The 14454-nt window shown below is 41.0% G+C and overlaps 1 protein-coding gene across 1 annotated transcript in view; it reads right to left on the bottom strand.

Moving 5' to 3' along the window:
* Positions 1-12121, bottom strand: part of FGF10 (fibroblast growth factor 10) — a 67892-nt gene extending 55771 nt beyond the window's left edge. The window contains exon 1 of the mRNA XM_040580824.1: positions 11516-12121. Coding sequence (XP_040436758.1) covers positions 11516-11849 — 334 coding nt within the window. The 5' untranslated portion in view covers positions 11850-12121. The remainder of the gene's footprint in view (positions 1-11515) is intronic.
* Positions 12122-14454: the final 2333 nt, after the last annotated feature.

The raw sequence follows: 14454 nt of genomic DNA, 5'->3' as shown, positions 1-14454 counted from the left end.
GTTAATCTTATGTACTCCCCAGCTGCAGATATGTCTTTTTTGAGAGCAGACTGCAGCAGGAGACACAGAAGAAATGACCAAGAGACCAGATTAATACCACATGAGCCAAGTGTCAGCCTCATTAGATATGTTTTCACTAAAGTTGAAAAGACTTTAACTTGGATGGCTGTCATTTCAAAGAGAAGTTGTGACATGTAAAAGTAACTATAATAAATTAAAATGAAAGAATAGTGTCTGTAACACTAAAGGGGAAGTATCAATAATAAAAAAATGGTAGCAAAAGAAGTAACACCCAAACAAATAATTCCTGTAGCTTAACTTCAGCACACAGACAGAATTTAATAGAAATTAAGGAAGTTTCAAACTTATAAAATAGGTCTAAATACAATAAATATTAGGTGGAGATCACGCTTGATTTTTTTTTGACTGATAGACCTGACAGTCAAGTGAGAGAAATCGCAATTACATTTCAACAGTTTAATCATAGAAATTATATAGATCCTTGAGCTGAAACATCCCAATGTTCATACCTTTAAAGCAAAGTAAATTTTGACATCTCTCATGACTATAATGTTCATCTAGCACAACCAGACCTAGAGCTCTGCTTGGCAGAAGGACAGATCCAGTTTGCACCTATGGTTATGCTGTTTGGTTAGGAGCTATTTTGCCATTACCTCTTGTATACATGCAAAAAATTTGTTGAGTAGTCTTGACACAGTGCTTGCAAGAGAGGCTATAGAATATTTTTTTTTCCATGGAATCTTGTTTTTTCTAGTCAAAAGACAAACACCTAAATCAGCAGAAGAGTTAAGAAGTAGCCTACTCTTTCTGTTCTGTAAGAGGACAAAACTGCCCTTCCTATTCCTTATATCCAACCCTTCCTGTAAAAAGAGAATGATTACCCTCTGGGTGGGCTTTTTTTTCCTGGCACTCATCACAGTGTTACTGGTGTGTTTCACAAATAATTTGTTTTCATAATACCCTTGCTCATGAAGGAAGTATTACTATTCTCATTTTATAAGCAGCAAAGAGCCAAAGAGAGATTAGAGTAAAATACATTTATAAATATTGGGCTACAATGGATAAAAAACATATATAAGGATCTGATATTTCATAATACCTAACACTTCATGGCACTTGTCATACTCAAAGTTTAATTCCCACAGACTATCCTTGTGCCAAATTGTCTTCTTCCCTTTCCCCTTAAGCAGATTCCTCCTGTGTTGCTTGACCATCAGTAGGAGGAGCACAAGGGACACAGAAGAGTCCTCCAGCTCCCTTTATGCCCAGGGTGTCTTCACAGCACGTGGTGAAGCACATAAACCTTTAGTTCCTCACAATCCTACATCATTATTCCAGTCCTTATGCATTTCAGTCTTGCTTTGATAAAAAAACAATCCATCATGGTCATTAAGAATCTTTCTAAAGTTAAAAAACCCCGCAAACTCTTCTGCAAAGAAAGCTGGTGTTGGAGCTTTTCTTTCCCAACCAATTTGTTGCAACCTTGATGCAGTAGCTATTCTGTAAAGTATACCAACAAGCTGAAACGCATTTCCTTATCCAAAGCTCTATAGCAAGGTATTTAACACACTGCATTTACTAATAGTAATCTTTCTGTCTTCCACACAGTGATCATAAAATGGTTTTAGTAATGTCAGTGGGTTCAGTCTCATAGCTCCTTAATAGTTATCATCAACTTTGAAGCAACTGGCAGTCACTGTTCTTGCCATATGGGAAAAGGAAGTACCAAGGAATAAACTAATATATAGCTGTTACATATTACATAGTCTAAATGTCATGAGATGTACATACTGGGTTCCATTTACCATTCCTCGGGTTATTGAAGCACATGAAGCTGAGAGAGGAATGGTACATTTCTCTACATAGTACTTTGAGCAGAGATTTTTGTTAGTATTGTCCCCCTCCCCCTGTCCTGCAGTATCTCCCACTGTATGCTGGCAATAGGAAACATCATCATTGCCAGGATGTATAGAATTGCCAGTATGCATGATCTCAGCATCTCTGTCCATCCTCCTGGGCCTAGGACTAGGGCTGCCCACAAAGCAAAACCCACAGGAAGCAGCAAAACTGTTTGAACTGAATCCACTTCTGGGCCTCAGAAAGGGCATTATTGGCACCTCCCGGTGCTAACCTTAGTAAATTATGTTTTAGCTGCTTAAGTGGTTTAATCTATACATTGTCCTAAGAAATGAGTCATTACTTATGCGTGCTTATGGGTGTTTGGAAGCAGAGGTGATGCTGGTCCACAAAAAAACCTAACAGACATTATGGCAAATGTTATTGTTTGTAATAATCGGGGTACTTTGCACATGTGCCTTCACCCAGTATCTTCATCTCTAAGAAGGTGAATCATCATTTTCTTCTATTACATGCTACTCACTTTCCAAGCTACTTCTGTCAGAACCAGGTAAAGTGATAGTTTAAAGAGCTTGCAATGCTTTAGATGTCTGGTTGTATCAGAACGCCTGGTAAAACACAGCTCGTACTAACTTTTAGCTCCAGTTTACACATGGTGTTGCCTTAGACCAGTTGGTCAAATTACCTACTGCTGACCCAGCTACCTGGGAGGGGAAGAACCAAAACAGCACATGTATCTTTCACGGGAGGAGGTTATCTTTTCAGCGTCTGAAGAGGCAGCTGAGCAACCCATCCCTGAAGCACACTAACAAAAAGCAGCCACAGCTTGGCTCATGTGGTTAGCTCTAGACTCTTTCTGCCGCTTCTCTTCATGTCACTGTTGGTTTTGCAGTTACAGATCCTCAGTGAGCACACAACTTCTGTATTGTTATTAGCACTAGTGTTTTGACAAAGGAAAGGTGTCCCATCATCACAACATGGGCTGTGCACCACACTCCTTCCCCTGAGACAGGGGAGAGAGGCACAGAGAAGTCTGCTAAGGTTACAGTTCAGGGGAAGGTTTTCATTAGCTTCCTTTTGTCCAAGGGACAGGTGCCACAGGTACTAAGATACTTCATGCAGATGAGAAAGGTACTTCCAGACTGACAATGTCCACCTCCAGGAAAACTATGTGGAAAAAATGAGTAAGTGGGAAATACAGATAGAGCAAACTTCGTTCTGTTGAAGTCAAAAGACTCTTTCAGTGAACATCAGAAGCTTTAACATCTCCTAAAAAGTCATAAGAATGTATAAAAAGGTAGCACTAAAACCGTGGTCTTATAAAATCCACTTCCTATTAAACACAGTCATCCTGTATCCTGTTCTGTTCTAGGGCATATACTCTCTTGCTGACTGTAGTAACAGTTACTGAATATATGAACTTATAACTACATTACTACTTCAAATCTTAAAGATAAGCTTACAAAATACGACTTACTTGGTAATACTAAATGTATCAATCACAAAAATACCCTATTCCTCCCTCAAAAGATTAAAACCCTCAGAAGTTTAGGATATCTTGATGTCCTTCAGGTGTATGTTTCTTATAATAAATACAGTGGATAGTACTAGTGTAATGAAAAATTGAAGAAAAACCTACTTAATAAAACCTTAACATTTTTCTTCTTTAATACAGGTTTGCTTGTAACTCCTTTAAAAAGCTTATTACTTCCAAGGGCAAGTTTACCCACCTTTCTGCTTGGAAGTAGTCCATACTGACTTTAACATTAGGAATAAAGCAAGTTGTTAATCCTCTGGAAGAGGATAATGTGAAGAAAAGAATCCCAGAGCATGCATCAAATAGTATCTATTATCTATAGAATAGTGTCAGAGAAGACACAACGAAACCACGAGTTGGAAGAGTTTATATCCCAACACTGATTATGCACTTTTGAACAAATTCAATAGGTACCTTAGTGACTTCATAGGTTGAGTCTGTGAGCAAACTGATGATTCAGTGAGATGAGACAGGACAATTCAACATCACCAACACTTCTCAGCTGCCAAAATTGGTAAGCCACATTGCCCCTTCTCCCCACACCTCTCTCCCACTCATGACACATGCCACCCCTATTTCTTTCTTGTCATGCTTTCTAATGCTGCTCTGGCACTCGTCACACTTCCCATCGCCTTCCTCTAACGCAGGCATGCTTTCATTGATTTACACCCAGCCTCCACTTGGCAACCATGCATTAATTCCAATTAAACATGATCTTGAATGATTGCAAAATGCTTGTGTTCCCTCCTCAGCTCCCACACACACTGACTACACTTGACTACAGCTGCACAGATGTGCATCAGGAACCTGAAAGAAAACTTGAATTTCCTTTTTTTCTGTGCAATGTTTGAACCTCTAGTATGTGGCAGAAGAAGGAAGAGCAATTAGACTCCTCAGGCCCCCCATTTTCACTTCTGGTCCCCATGTAGGAAGAGGAATCAGGAACTGCAAAACCCAACTAAGTTTATTGTCCTTCACATATGTATTGCACCATGAAAGGAGCAGGCATCATATTGCTTTACTAAATCAAGGTTTATGAAAGATCTGATCTTTGTTTTTATATAAAATTCACGAGCATTCATGTTTCTAGTATCCATAGCCTTTTCCTGTCTTGCACTACACCAGAAATTATGGAAGGGGGAAGGGAGAAAAGTAATGAAACTTTTTGGTGCGGTTTCAACATCTCCTTTTTTTTCCTGAAAGTCAGCTTCGATGTGTGTGAAAATTCCTCTTAAAATGTAGAAGATATACACTACTGACAGATTATTTAGAGGTATATGTGAAAGGGGACAGGCTAATAATTCTTTAGGCTAACTATAAAATAGGGGAATGCTTTACAGCTGACATTGTGAGTATATCAACCAAGTAATTGGATGCACGTGTTAGTAGCAGTAAAAAGGCACTGTCCAGTTGTCCACTTTACATGGGAGTCTACTTTGAGTGTATTCTTTGATTTACTGTTGCAATTAGAACTGAATGTTCAAAGAAAGAACACAAGTGACCTAATTTAAAAACAGAGTGCCTTTAAAGCCATTATTTAGCGTGTGACCTCACTCACTTGTAACATTTTTTCCCCCTGCAACTTCTATTTGTTGCATTGTACTCATGAAGTAGCATAATAATAGCTTTAATAATCCACTCAGCTAACGAATTCAGTTTTAATATCCATTCAGTGATTAAAGATTAAGCCACCTCCTCCTCACTCCTACCCTTGAAGATTTTAATTTTCTTCATAAACACAGAGAGTTTTCCCAGGCTGATTTTTCAAAACTTTATATAATAGTGTTTCCTGTCTCCTTTTTACTGTGTTGTAACTAACACAGACATTTTACAACAAATTGGCAGTAGAAACACAAGCAATTCATACAGCTAGGAAAGGATCTTTCTAGTTAACAAAACTAATGGTTGCAAGTACCATTGACTTCTTTTCTGTGTTCAGAGCAACTGAGCAATAAAGGGCTGCAAGATATTTAAACACTGCATCACAATAAGTTGTTCAAGCAAAAGAAGAATCTGTTTAATACATACATACAGTCAGACTAGTAGTACTAGTATTGATCAGACTAGTATTGATCAAGAAACATATGTGCTAACGTTAACTAAATGCACCCTCCATTTCTGATCTGGTAAGTTGGTTTCCATAGCCCAAAGCAAGCAAAGGTTACTTTTTCACACAGTCTCATCAGGCTGAAGCTGGTTGTTAATGCTGATAAACATTGAAACTATTTGTGCTATTCAAAGTGGCAAAAAGGCCATTAGATGATAAGCCTTGGAATATTAGAATAAAAGTAGTTCAGTGTCTTATGGTGACTGCAAGCAGTGGTAGCAGGTGTTCAAAATGTGCAAACTGAACTTTCAATTCAATGCAATTTTGGGGAAGAAGGGACTGTAAAAGCTTCAGAAAGCTCTTCAGAAAATGGAGAAAACCAAACAAAACTAGGCCAGGAAGACAGCATTATAGCAAATACCAAGTTGACTGAATAATTTCTCTGCTTTGCTGACACGCTTTCTCTATCATCCCAAGTATTAAGCTTAAGAACCCAAATACAATATTGTTTATAAAGATTATTTTTCCTACGTGGAACCTTCCTTGTACAATTATATTACTTGCTCAGAAGAAAAGTCAGGAATCCACCATGAGAGGATATGTTGCCCTGTGTTCATACAGGTACCTGCTTTTTCTAACTTAAGACACACAGGTTAACAAGATTTGCTCATAGAAGGGCTCCACCTTTTCCAAAATGAAAGGTTCAGTGGAATAAACTCCCCTATTGCAAGATCCAATCTAACTCCCTTTTGAAGTGAAAAGGCCCCTATTCACACACACAGCTCAAAGACATCTGAAAGTCATCTTAAAATGCTTTATTTCAAAACAGAGGATCTTATCCTATGAGTGAATGCATCCAAGATGTTTCAGAAGTATAAGCACATTCTGTAGTGCTCACTCAGCTAATGCCATCTTCAAGGGAAGCTTTGGCCAAGCCACTACTTGAGAACCCTCTCGTTAAAGCAACAGCATGGCATCTATAAACCTGCATGCCCCTTGGTTTCTTTCTTCTGAGGTTTTGAGAAGAACAGACTTTTTCCCATCACCACCACTCCCCCAGTGTAAGTGGCTATAAATTAGATTTATGAAGAAAAAAAGACTTCTTACAACTCTGTATTTTGAACAGATTTATGACAGGGTTACAGTACCAGTATGAAGGGTCCACAAGGCAGGAATGCAGTAAGGGGAACAGGAGAGTGTCATGTAGACATTAAATAGTACAATTCTTTCCACATTCATAAATCTTAGTGCCTAAGGTTGTATACTGCTAGTTATAAATTATATAACTGAGTTCTGCAGAAGGAAAAAAAAAAAGAAGAAAATAAAGACTTGAAGTACGATATCATCTCCTTAAGAACTTACACATTGCCTATTAAAGAACCGAAGTTTCAAATAACTTCGCTAAAACAGTATTATTTCCTATTTCAAGTCTTTTGATTTTATTAATAAATAACCCAGATCTCTATGGAGTGTAAAACAACAAAACACATATGCCCACTACTCAGTCTTTAGAAAAACAGAAAATTTCTCACACTAATTTGTAAACACCAGCTCACGAGGAGCCCATAACCCCAAACAGCTAGCTTAAAGACGTTCAGTAGCCAAAGAATGCATTTTACCAAGTATTCTTATCTGGTTTGAGCTTTACAGCTGAGGTTGAGGTACCCATCAAGCTTTATGATTTTATTACACTTAAGGTATAATCAAAAAGCTGAGTATCAAACCGAGTATACTTAACCAAAACACATTCAATGCTATTTTTATGTATATAACCCAATACATAGTAAAAATCTGTATTTATATGTAATATACATATGCACACACTTAAACCCCTCAGTAGTAATGTTCAGCACTTCTAGTAATTAAGAGTGGTTGTTTACAATCTTTTGGGCTACAGAATGAGACTCAAAACTTTCTTGCTATTAGTGACTATGCTGCTAATCTGAACCCACGCTAACTAAAATAAAGCCAAAGGTTATCAGGGACTTCAGCAGATCCTAAAGCTATATAAAAAACATAATTGCATACTCAGGGGAAAAACCTGGAATAGGTTAGCTCATGAGAAGTAGCTAATTGTTTCATGCTTGCTCCCCAGTAAACACTGTTATTCTGCAATCACAGCGCCTTTGCACTGTTTGGATCCATCCACTTTGGAAGCTCAGAAGGCCAATTAATGGACTCTCCGCTGGTGTAAAGCCCTTTTAGCTTTGCTTGATCTGCACTAGCTCATACAGCTGAGGATCCAGCCCCTTCTTGTCCACCTACTTCGAGCGGAGGTGACACCACACAGTGGCTGTGCCGCCATCTACCGTAGGTTTTGCATAGCACTGCTTGGTCCAAAGCCCGCAGGAACAGCTTCAGCATTCCCACTAACATCCGAGCTCTGTGACATAGACTCCAGTCCCTAAACTCGTACCTAAATAATGGCCTGATCCTGCAGTTCCTGCTCAGGCAGAACGCCGTCCACACACTGCAGGTTAGCAGCTGCTAATTAAGCACTGCATATTGTGTTACCGTTCTTTAGCTGCTAAGATCTGTCCTGTACATTTGAAGTCTGTGCACTTCATAGTGCTATTAGCAGCTGCCTTAAAAGTCAATTGAAAATAGTGTAACACACGAAAATACATTCAGATTTCCCTCAACCAGCTTATCATATATCATGTAGTCCAATAAACGCCATCCATTAAACCCCAAAAATTTCAGTATCTTCAAGAGAGCTTTCTGGGTGCAATAAAGGCAGGATCTGCACACATACGGTTCATTCCCAATTTTAACATCTAGCTTAACCTTCTCTTGGTCATCCCAGATATCAAGTTATAGTGAAAGCTTTTGTAATTCCTCTTTGGAAGCTTTTTGGTTTTGTTTTTCCCCCATGTACTTCAGTCACCAGAAAGCAGTACAGGTCTCCTTATTCATGCATGCAAATAGCTCCGTCAAGCACAGGGGCAAGGGAACTCACAGCTGTGGTGCTGTGGGAGGAGCTATCAGTTGCATTTTGAGGACAAACTTCCAGACGTAAGGATCAATAAAACAAAGCTTAAAATGTGTTCTACTTCTATGTACTGACAGACACCCTCCAGATACACCAAATGCTGGAAGTTCCCCCAGCCTCCTGACAGAGCAGTCAGAAGCTACCTCTGTTCCCCTTACCCTATAGGTAAAGAAAGGTTGATGGAACGGTTCCAAGCAATTAAGTTGGAAACCATCTGCCAGATCAAACTTCAATTTAGCACACTCTACACAATATTTACAGAGCAAATTATGAACGCTGCACGAGCCATTTAAAGGCTGAAGACTAAATTCTGTTTTCTGAATGTTTACTCTGACTTTCTCCAATTGTTCTTGCTTGATAGTGTTTAACTGGCAGCCAGACATGAAAGTTGTTACCTAATTACGTATCATGATCTTACAGCCCTACCGATAAGGCTTTACTGCAACATAAATGAATTTTAAACATTAGCATATAAGAAAAAGAAAATTAGCCCCCAAATTAGAATATTTCCAAGTCTTGTGTGTCAATATTCACTATTATTTGTTTAGGAAAGCATGGTTTCAAGAGAGGAACATGTATTAGAGATTAAATAGCCTTTAATGTTCAACAGGCTACAGTTTTGTAGGCTGGCTGGCTGACTCTTCAAGCATGGCAGGAATCTATCCACATATAATTATGTATTTCAGACTATCTTAAAGATACCATATATTTGTATGGAATCAGTCCAGCTCAGGGTTACAGCAGTATTATGATAGCACAGCTACACCTAAAGTTATAAAAAGCATAGAATTTGTTAATCATTTGTAACCTTTTGCTACACAGGCACCTTTGAAATAAAGGTGCTGTAAATATATTTTTAAATTGTCTCAGACTATGTACTTTTACAGAAAACAATTTCACGTGGCATATTGTAATGACTACTAAAGAAGAACATACAACCGTTTGACTTATCTTCTAACAAAATCCTAATTGTTTCGTATTTAAAGATGCACACTAGGTCTGATTTTGTGATATAAGTGCAGTTAGCAAGCTGCAAGTTTTAAGATGATGAGAGTCCTTTCTTCACCACACATAAATTTGAGGGACAGGATACAACTATGCATAATGAAGTCATTGTTTTGCTTTTATATGAAACAAATTACATTCTCCTCTGTTTCAGTAGATACTTGCAGATGTGACAGTAACCATGACACCACCAGAATGCCAAGTCTTTTTCTGATGCATTGACTGGAAAACCAGGGGAAAAGGATCACACTCTATAGTTGCAGTGGGTTGTTATTGTACGTTGACTAAAAGAGTAGAAAGATCAGTATGTGCATTTCAGTGTATTCTACCTTTTCTTGGCAAGGTCTCCCAGAAGCACATGCATGCATGCAACTTTACTGACTGAACAGTTTTGCTGGCTAAGTGGGACCGCTCAAATGAGTAGTTACTTAGCTCCGAGTACATTGTTGTCCGATTGGGCCCCTTACAGCCTATTTGACAGTAATGCTCTACACATAATGGCTTGTTACTCTCAGAGGTGCACACAAAGCTTTCAGAATCCCATTTTAGGGGGAATGATGCTGTCCTCTGCCAAACAAAATTAAATCTAAGAAATACAGTGCTAGGACCTCATTCCACACAAATTTATCAAAGTGAAGCCTTCATTGTAGCTCTGTTTTTCAATAATTTGGCTTTCTGTGGAATACAGAACGGGAGGTATTAAGATTAAACTGCTTTGACATCTAAAGTTTTTATGAATATTAAGTGCATAATAAAGTATGAAGTTGCAAGGTGGAGCAAGTGAAGTAATGACATATGACACCGCAGCCCTCTCCTCCCTCTTTGTAAGCCTACATTACGGGTATTTAATAGAAATACAGCTGAATTAACAGTCATGTCTGTCATATAGCATGGCAACCTGCTGAAGTACTCCATACTTTACACATTAGCTAACAAGACCTACTTAAGTTACTTTAAGTTGTTTTAATTTAACAGAAGACTTATCCTCAGATTTATCTGGATTTATGTAAGCCAGTCCAAGAACCAAAATGTGGCTGTCCACCACTGAAGCCCATCAGAGAGTTTCCTCCAGCATAACAGAGCTTACTTTCTCAGCATGCTACTATAGTGGGATGCAGTCACTTAAGAGTTACAGTGCAATATATTGTGATTTACTACACTTACTTCAGCTTGAGATTGCCCAGGCAGGAAAACCGAATAAAGGTTACATTTTGAGCACTGACAGCCAGAAATACATTACCAGGAGCATGCTATTACTAACAGTCTAATTAGAACTACAGAAAAGCTCAAAACTTCAGCCATGGAAACAGTCATATGCCTTTTGCTTTGAAATAATTAAAAAAAAAAATGACAATGAAATGCGTGTGAGGTCTGCGCGAAGCCGGCCCCAGATGTTTACAATGGAGCGGTATAGCGGCGCTGCAGCCCGGCAGCGGGCGGCGGGCGCGCCAGGACGCGGCTGGCACCGCACCGGCACCGCCGCGCCGCGGGCGGCCGCGCACCGGCTCCCTGCGCCCGCCGGGCACCCCCGCGGCATGGAGCGAACCCGGGCACGACCCCAGCCCAAAGGGACCCCCCCCGTTCCGGGCTCGGGGAGGAGGGAGTGCGGAGCAGACAGCTCTTGTGCGGCTCCTGGAGAAGAGCGAGCGTGTGTGCATGGGGGGAACTGATGCATTGTTCCAATACAGCGTTCTCATCAAGGCACTTTAATGACAGGGGATAATAATTTTCAGATTCGGGAGACAATGACCCCCGCCACTCCGCGCCACATCCTTGCACATCTTTCTAATTTGCTTTGCTTTTCTGCCAGGCAAAGAAACAAACTGTGCTAGGCGAAGCCATTTGCAAAACAAATGTAACCGAGGAGACTTGCAGATACGGGCTAGCGGAGAGCTGCGTCCCGGAGGAGCCCACCCCACCCGCGCCCCCTTCCCGCCGAGGCGTCGCCGTCCCCGTCCCCTTCCCTCCCCAGCGAGGGGGCTCGGGCGCCGGGGCTGCCGCGGCCGGGGCGCTGGGCAGGCGCTGCCCGGCAGCGCGGCGGCGGAGCCGTACTTACTGAAGGGGCAGTTCTCCTTCTTGGTGCCGCTGACCTTGCCGTTCTTCTCGATCTTGAGAAAGTACTTGTTGTAGGAGTAGAGCTTCCTCTTGCGCACGTCTCCTTGGAGGTGATTGTAGCTCCGCACGTGTCTCCCCGCACTGGAAGGAGAGGAGAAGGACGAGGGGAAGGAGGAGGATGATGAAGAAGAGTTGGTGGCCTCCGGGGACAGCATGTCCTGGCCGAGGTCATGGCAGGTGACAGGCACAGAAGACACCAAGAACAGCAGCAGCAAACAGCAACAAGGCAGGTGGGAAAAGGCTGAGGCACCATTTGTCAGTATCCATTTGCACATTGTACTGAAACTCTGGGCGCTGGAAAATGTCTTATCAAATGAAACATACTGGAAGGGTAAAACCTGGTAAAAGGCAAGTGGAGAGCCGGTGGTTGCTGTTTCTGGTTAGATCCCTCTGAGCTCTGATCTGGCCTGAAGTTAGTGCACCAACATCCATAACTCAGGGGACAAATCGCCTCAGAAGTTGCTGCCTTTTAATCCTTCGAGTCCTCCCTCAGAAAAAAGAGCTGTTGGTTTTTTTGGGGGGGTTGCTGTGGTTAATCCTCTTTCCTTTTGCTCTTCCCCACCCCACCCCCCCCACATACACACACACTCCCCAACCTGGTTTGAGACTTCCCAGTAGTTATTTTGTTCTCTTCCTCACTCCTTTCTTCACCATCTTAGATGCAGAAAGGTCTGAAAAATAGATGACAGCATAGTGAACAACAACAAAGATAAATAATAACCAGTGGAGAGGGGTGCTGGAAGGAATTTTTCACACATACCCCTTTACACACGCACTCACACGTTGTGGCTTTGCACCTTCTTCTGATCCCCACCCCCTTGCCTTTTTGCAAATCCCAAACCAGTTGCGCAACCCGTCCTTTCTCACTGACGACCCCAGAGGAGGCAGTTTCTTTGTTTTGCTTTGAATTCTCTAGCACAGTATTAAAAAAAAAAAAAATCCAGAAAGAGAGGGAGAAAAAAAAAATCCCACGTTGTGTCTCCCCCCTCCCGCCCCCCCTTCCTTTCCTTCTCCCCTTGGTTGTAAACAGGTTGGAAGCCGTAGCCTAAATGTTAGAGATTACAAATCAGAGGTGGGATGTGCCTCTGGTGGTCAACCCTCATTTGCGGCGGGTCAGGCAGCGGTGGGACATCTGAAACCCTTGGAGCGAGCGGTGCCTGCTGCGGAGGCAGCGCCGGGAGCTGCCCTCGCCTCCTCCGGGGCTGCAGCGGCGGCAGCCGCCGCCTTTGGCTGGCTGCTAATTGCTGCTGCGGCGTCCTGCTCCTCCGCCGGCCACCAGCATGGCTCGGAGACTCATGCTTTACTAATTTCCCTGTCTTCCAGGCTGAACCAATCCCCTCCAGGGAGGCTTCCCTCCCTCTTCACCCCACCCTCCCCCCCCCCCCCCCCCAAGAAAAAAAAAAAAAAAAAAGAACCCAAAAAACTTTTCTACTGGAGGATTTTATTTTATTTTTTTGGCAGTGGAGTGCTTGAGAAAGCCACCTGGAGCTTGTTGCCTGCTAGATCCCCCCCCCACTGGAGGAGGGGTTGGGTGGAGAGGTTGGAAAGAAGTATATACTACAGGCAGACCCTGGAAAAGCAGATTATATGCTGGTCAGAGAGAGTAAAAAGGGAAGAGACATAATTAGCTCCTTTTTCTTCTTCTTTGCCAGCTTCCATGGAGGTCTTTCTCCCTCCATTAATGAATCACTGATTTCTTGCTTCCGTTGCTGAAATAAAAAGTTCACACTTTAGCCTGCTCTTCCTTTTAAGCCTCTCAAGATTTATTGTGTTTCTTTCCCCACCCTCACCCTTCTTGTCTCAAAAGAAATCAGGGCCCTAAATGACCATTTACTAATTGCTAACATGAGTCATTTACCGAATCACACATCTGACTTCAAAGCAAAAGGGGTTTTATTGGAATTGCAAAGGTTTCCCCATAAAATCTGTCTGAATATTTCGCTGTCTTTATTTTTTTTTAAACTAATGCAGTTTTCTTTGCCAGAAAGAAATAAATTTTCCATTTTCAAGGCTATTTTAAAGCGATTTTTCAAGCTATTATTTTCATTGAGGGGTGTATGTTGTTGGTTTTCCCTTTGATTCCTTCTCTCCTAATGGACTTGTCGTTTCACATACTGAATGTTACGACAGATTAATATTTCTAGCCCCTCACTCAACTGCTAACTTTCCCAGTAATTGGCGGGCATCTTCCATATGATGTCTTTTAACACCAGAATAAGGGATCATTGGCTGGGAGGGTGCAAGCAGCATCCAAGACATTAAATTTCTGTTCAGCATTTAGTATTGTTAAATAACTGTATTGGAATGCAAGTAGGTGGAATATTCACTAAGAGAATGAAATAGAGAAGTGAAGCAGCACATAAACACAGTGAGTAGCTCGATACATAAACCCAGATATTTGTTGAAGGCAGTTTATTAATACAGATCAGTGGAATGCAATGGAAAACTGCCTATGCAATTACATTTGGCATTTGGAGTAAATCTTAATTTAAACAACAGAAAATGCAGAAAAGAACAAATAGTTCTAAAATTAGACTGATGCATTAGATTAGGATGTTAAATATATTGTGAACTTCACAACAGAAATTAGAAAAGATTTTCTCCAATTATGGTGTTTATTCTGGAAAGAGCTGGCTCCTAAATTTATGATTTCACATTCTGGGGGTGACATTTAAACAGCCTTAAAAATGAAACCATTTAATGTTAGAATCAATATGTTTTATGGTGTTGTTTATGATACTTTAGAGTATTTATTCTGCATGTATTTGCAATGAGTGCAAAGCATTTCAGAAATTTTTTTGTGAATCTGATTTAGGCTTTCCTTTTGTGGCAACTAATAAAAAAAAAATAACACCAAAATGAAAAGCAAAAGCCTACTTT

Source organism: Falco naumanni, chromosome Z (genome assembly GCF_017639655.2).
Source record: "Falco naumanni isolate bFalNau1 chromosome Z, bFalNau1.pat, whole genome shotgun sequence".
Taxonomy (NCBI): Eukaryota; Metazoa; Chordata; class Aves; order Falconiformes; family Falconidae; genus Falco; species Falco naumanni.
This window is presented reverse-complemented; position numbering and strand designations above follow the sequence as displayed.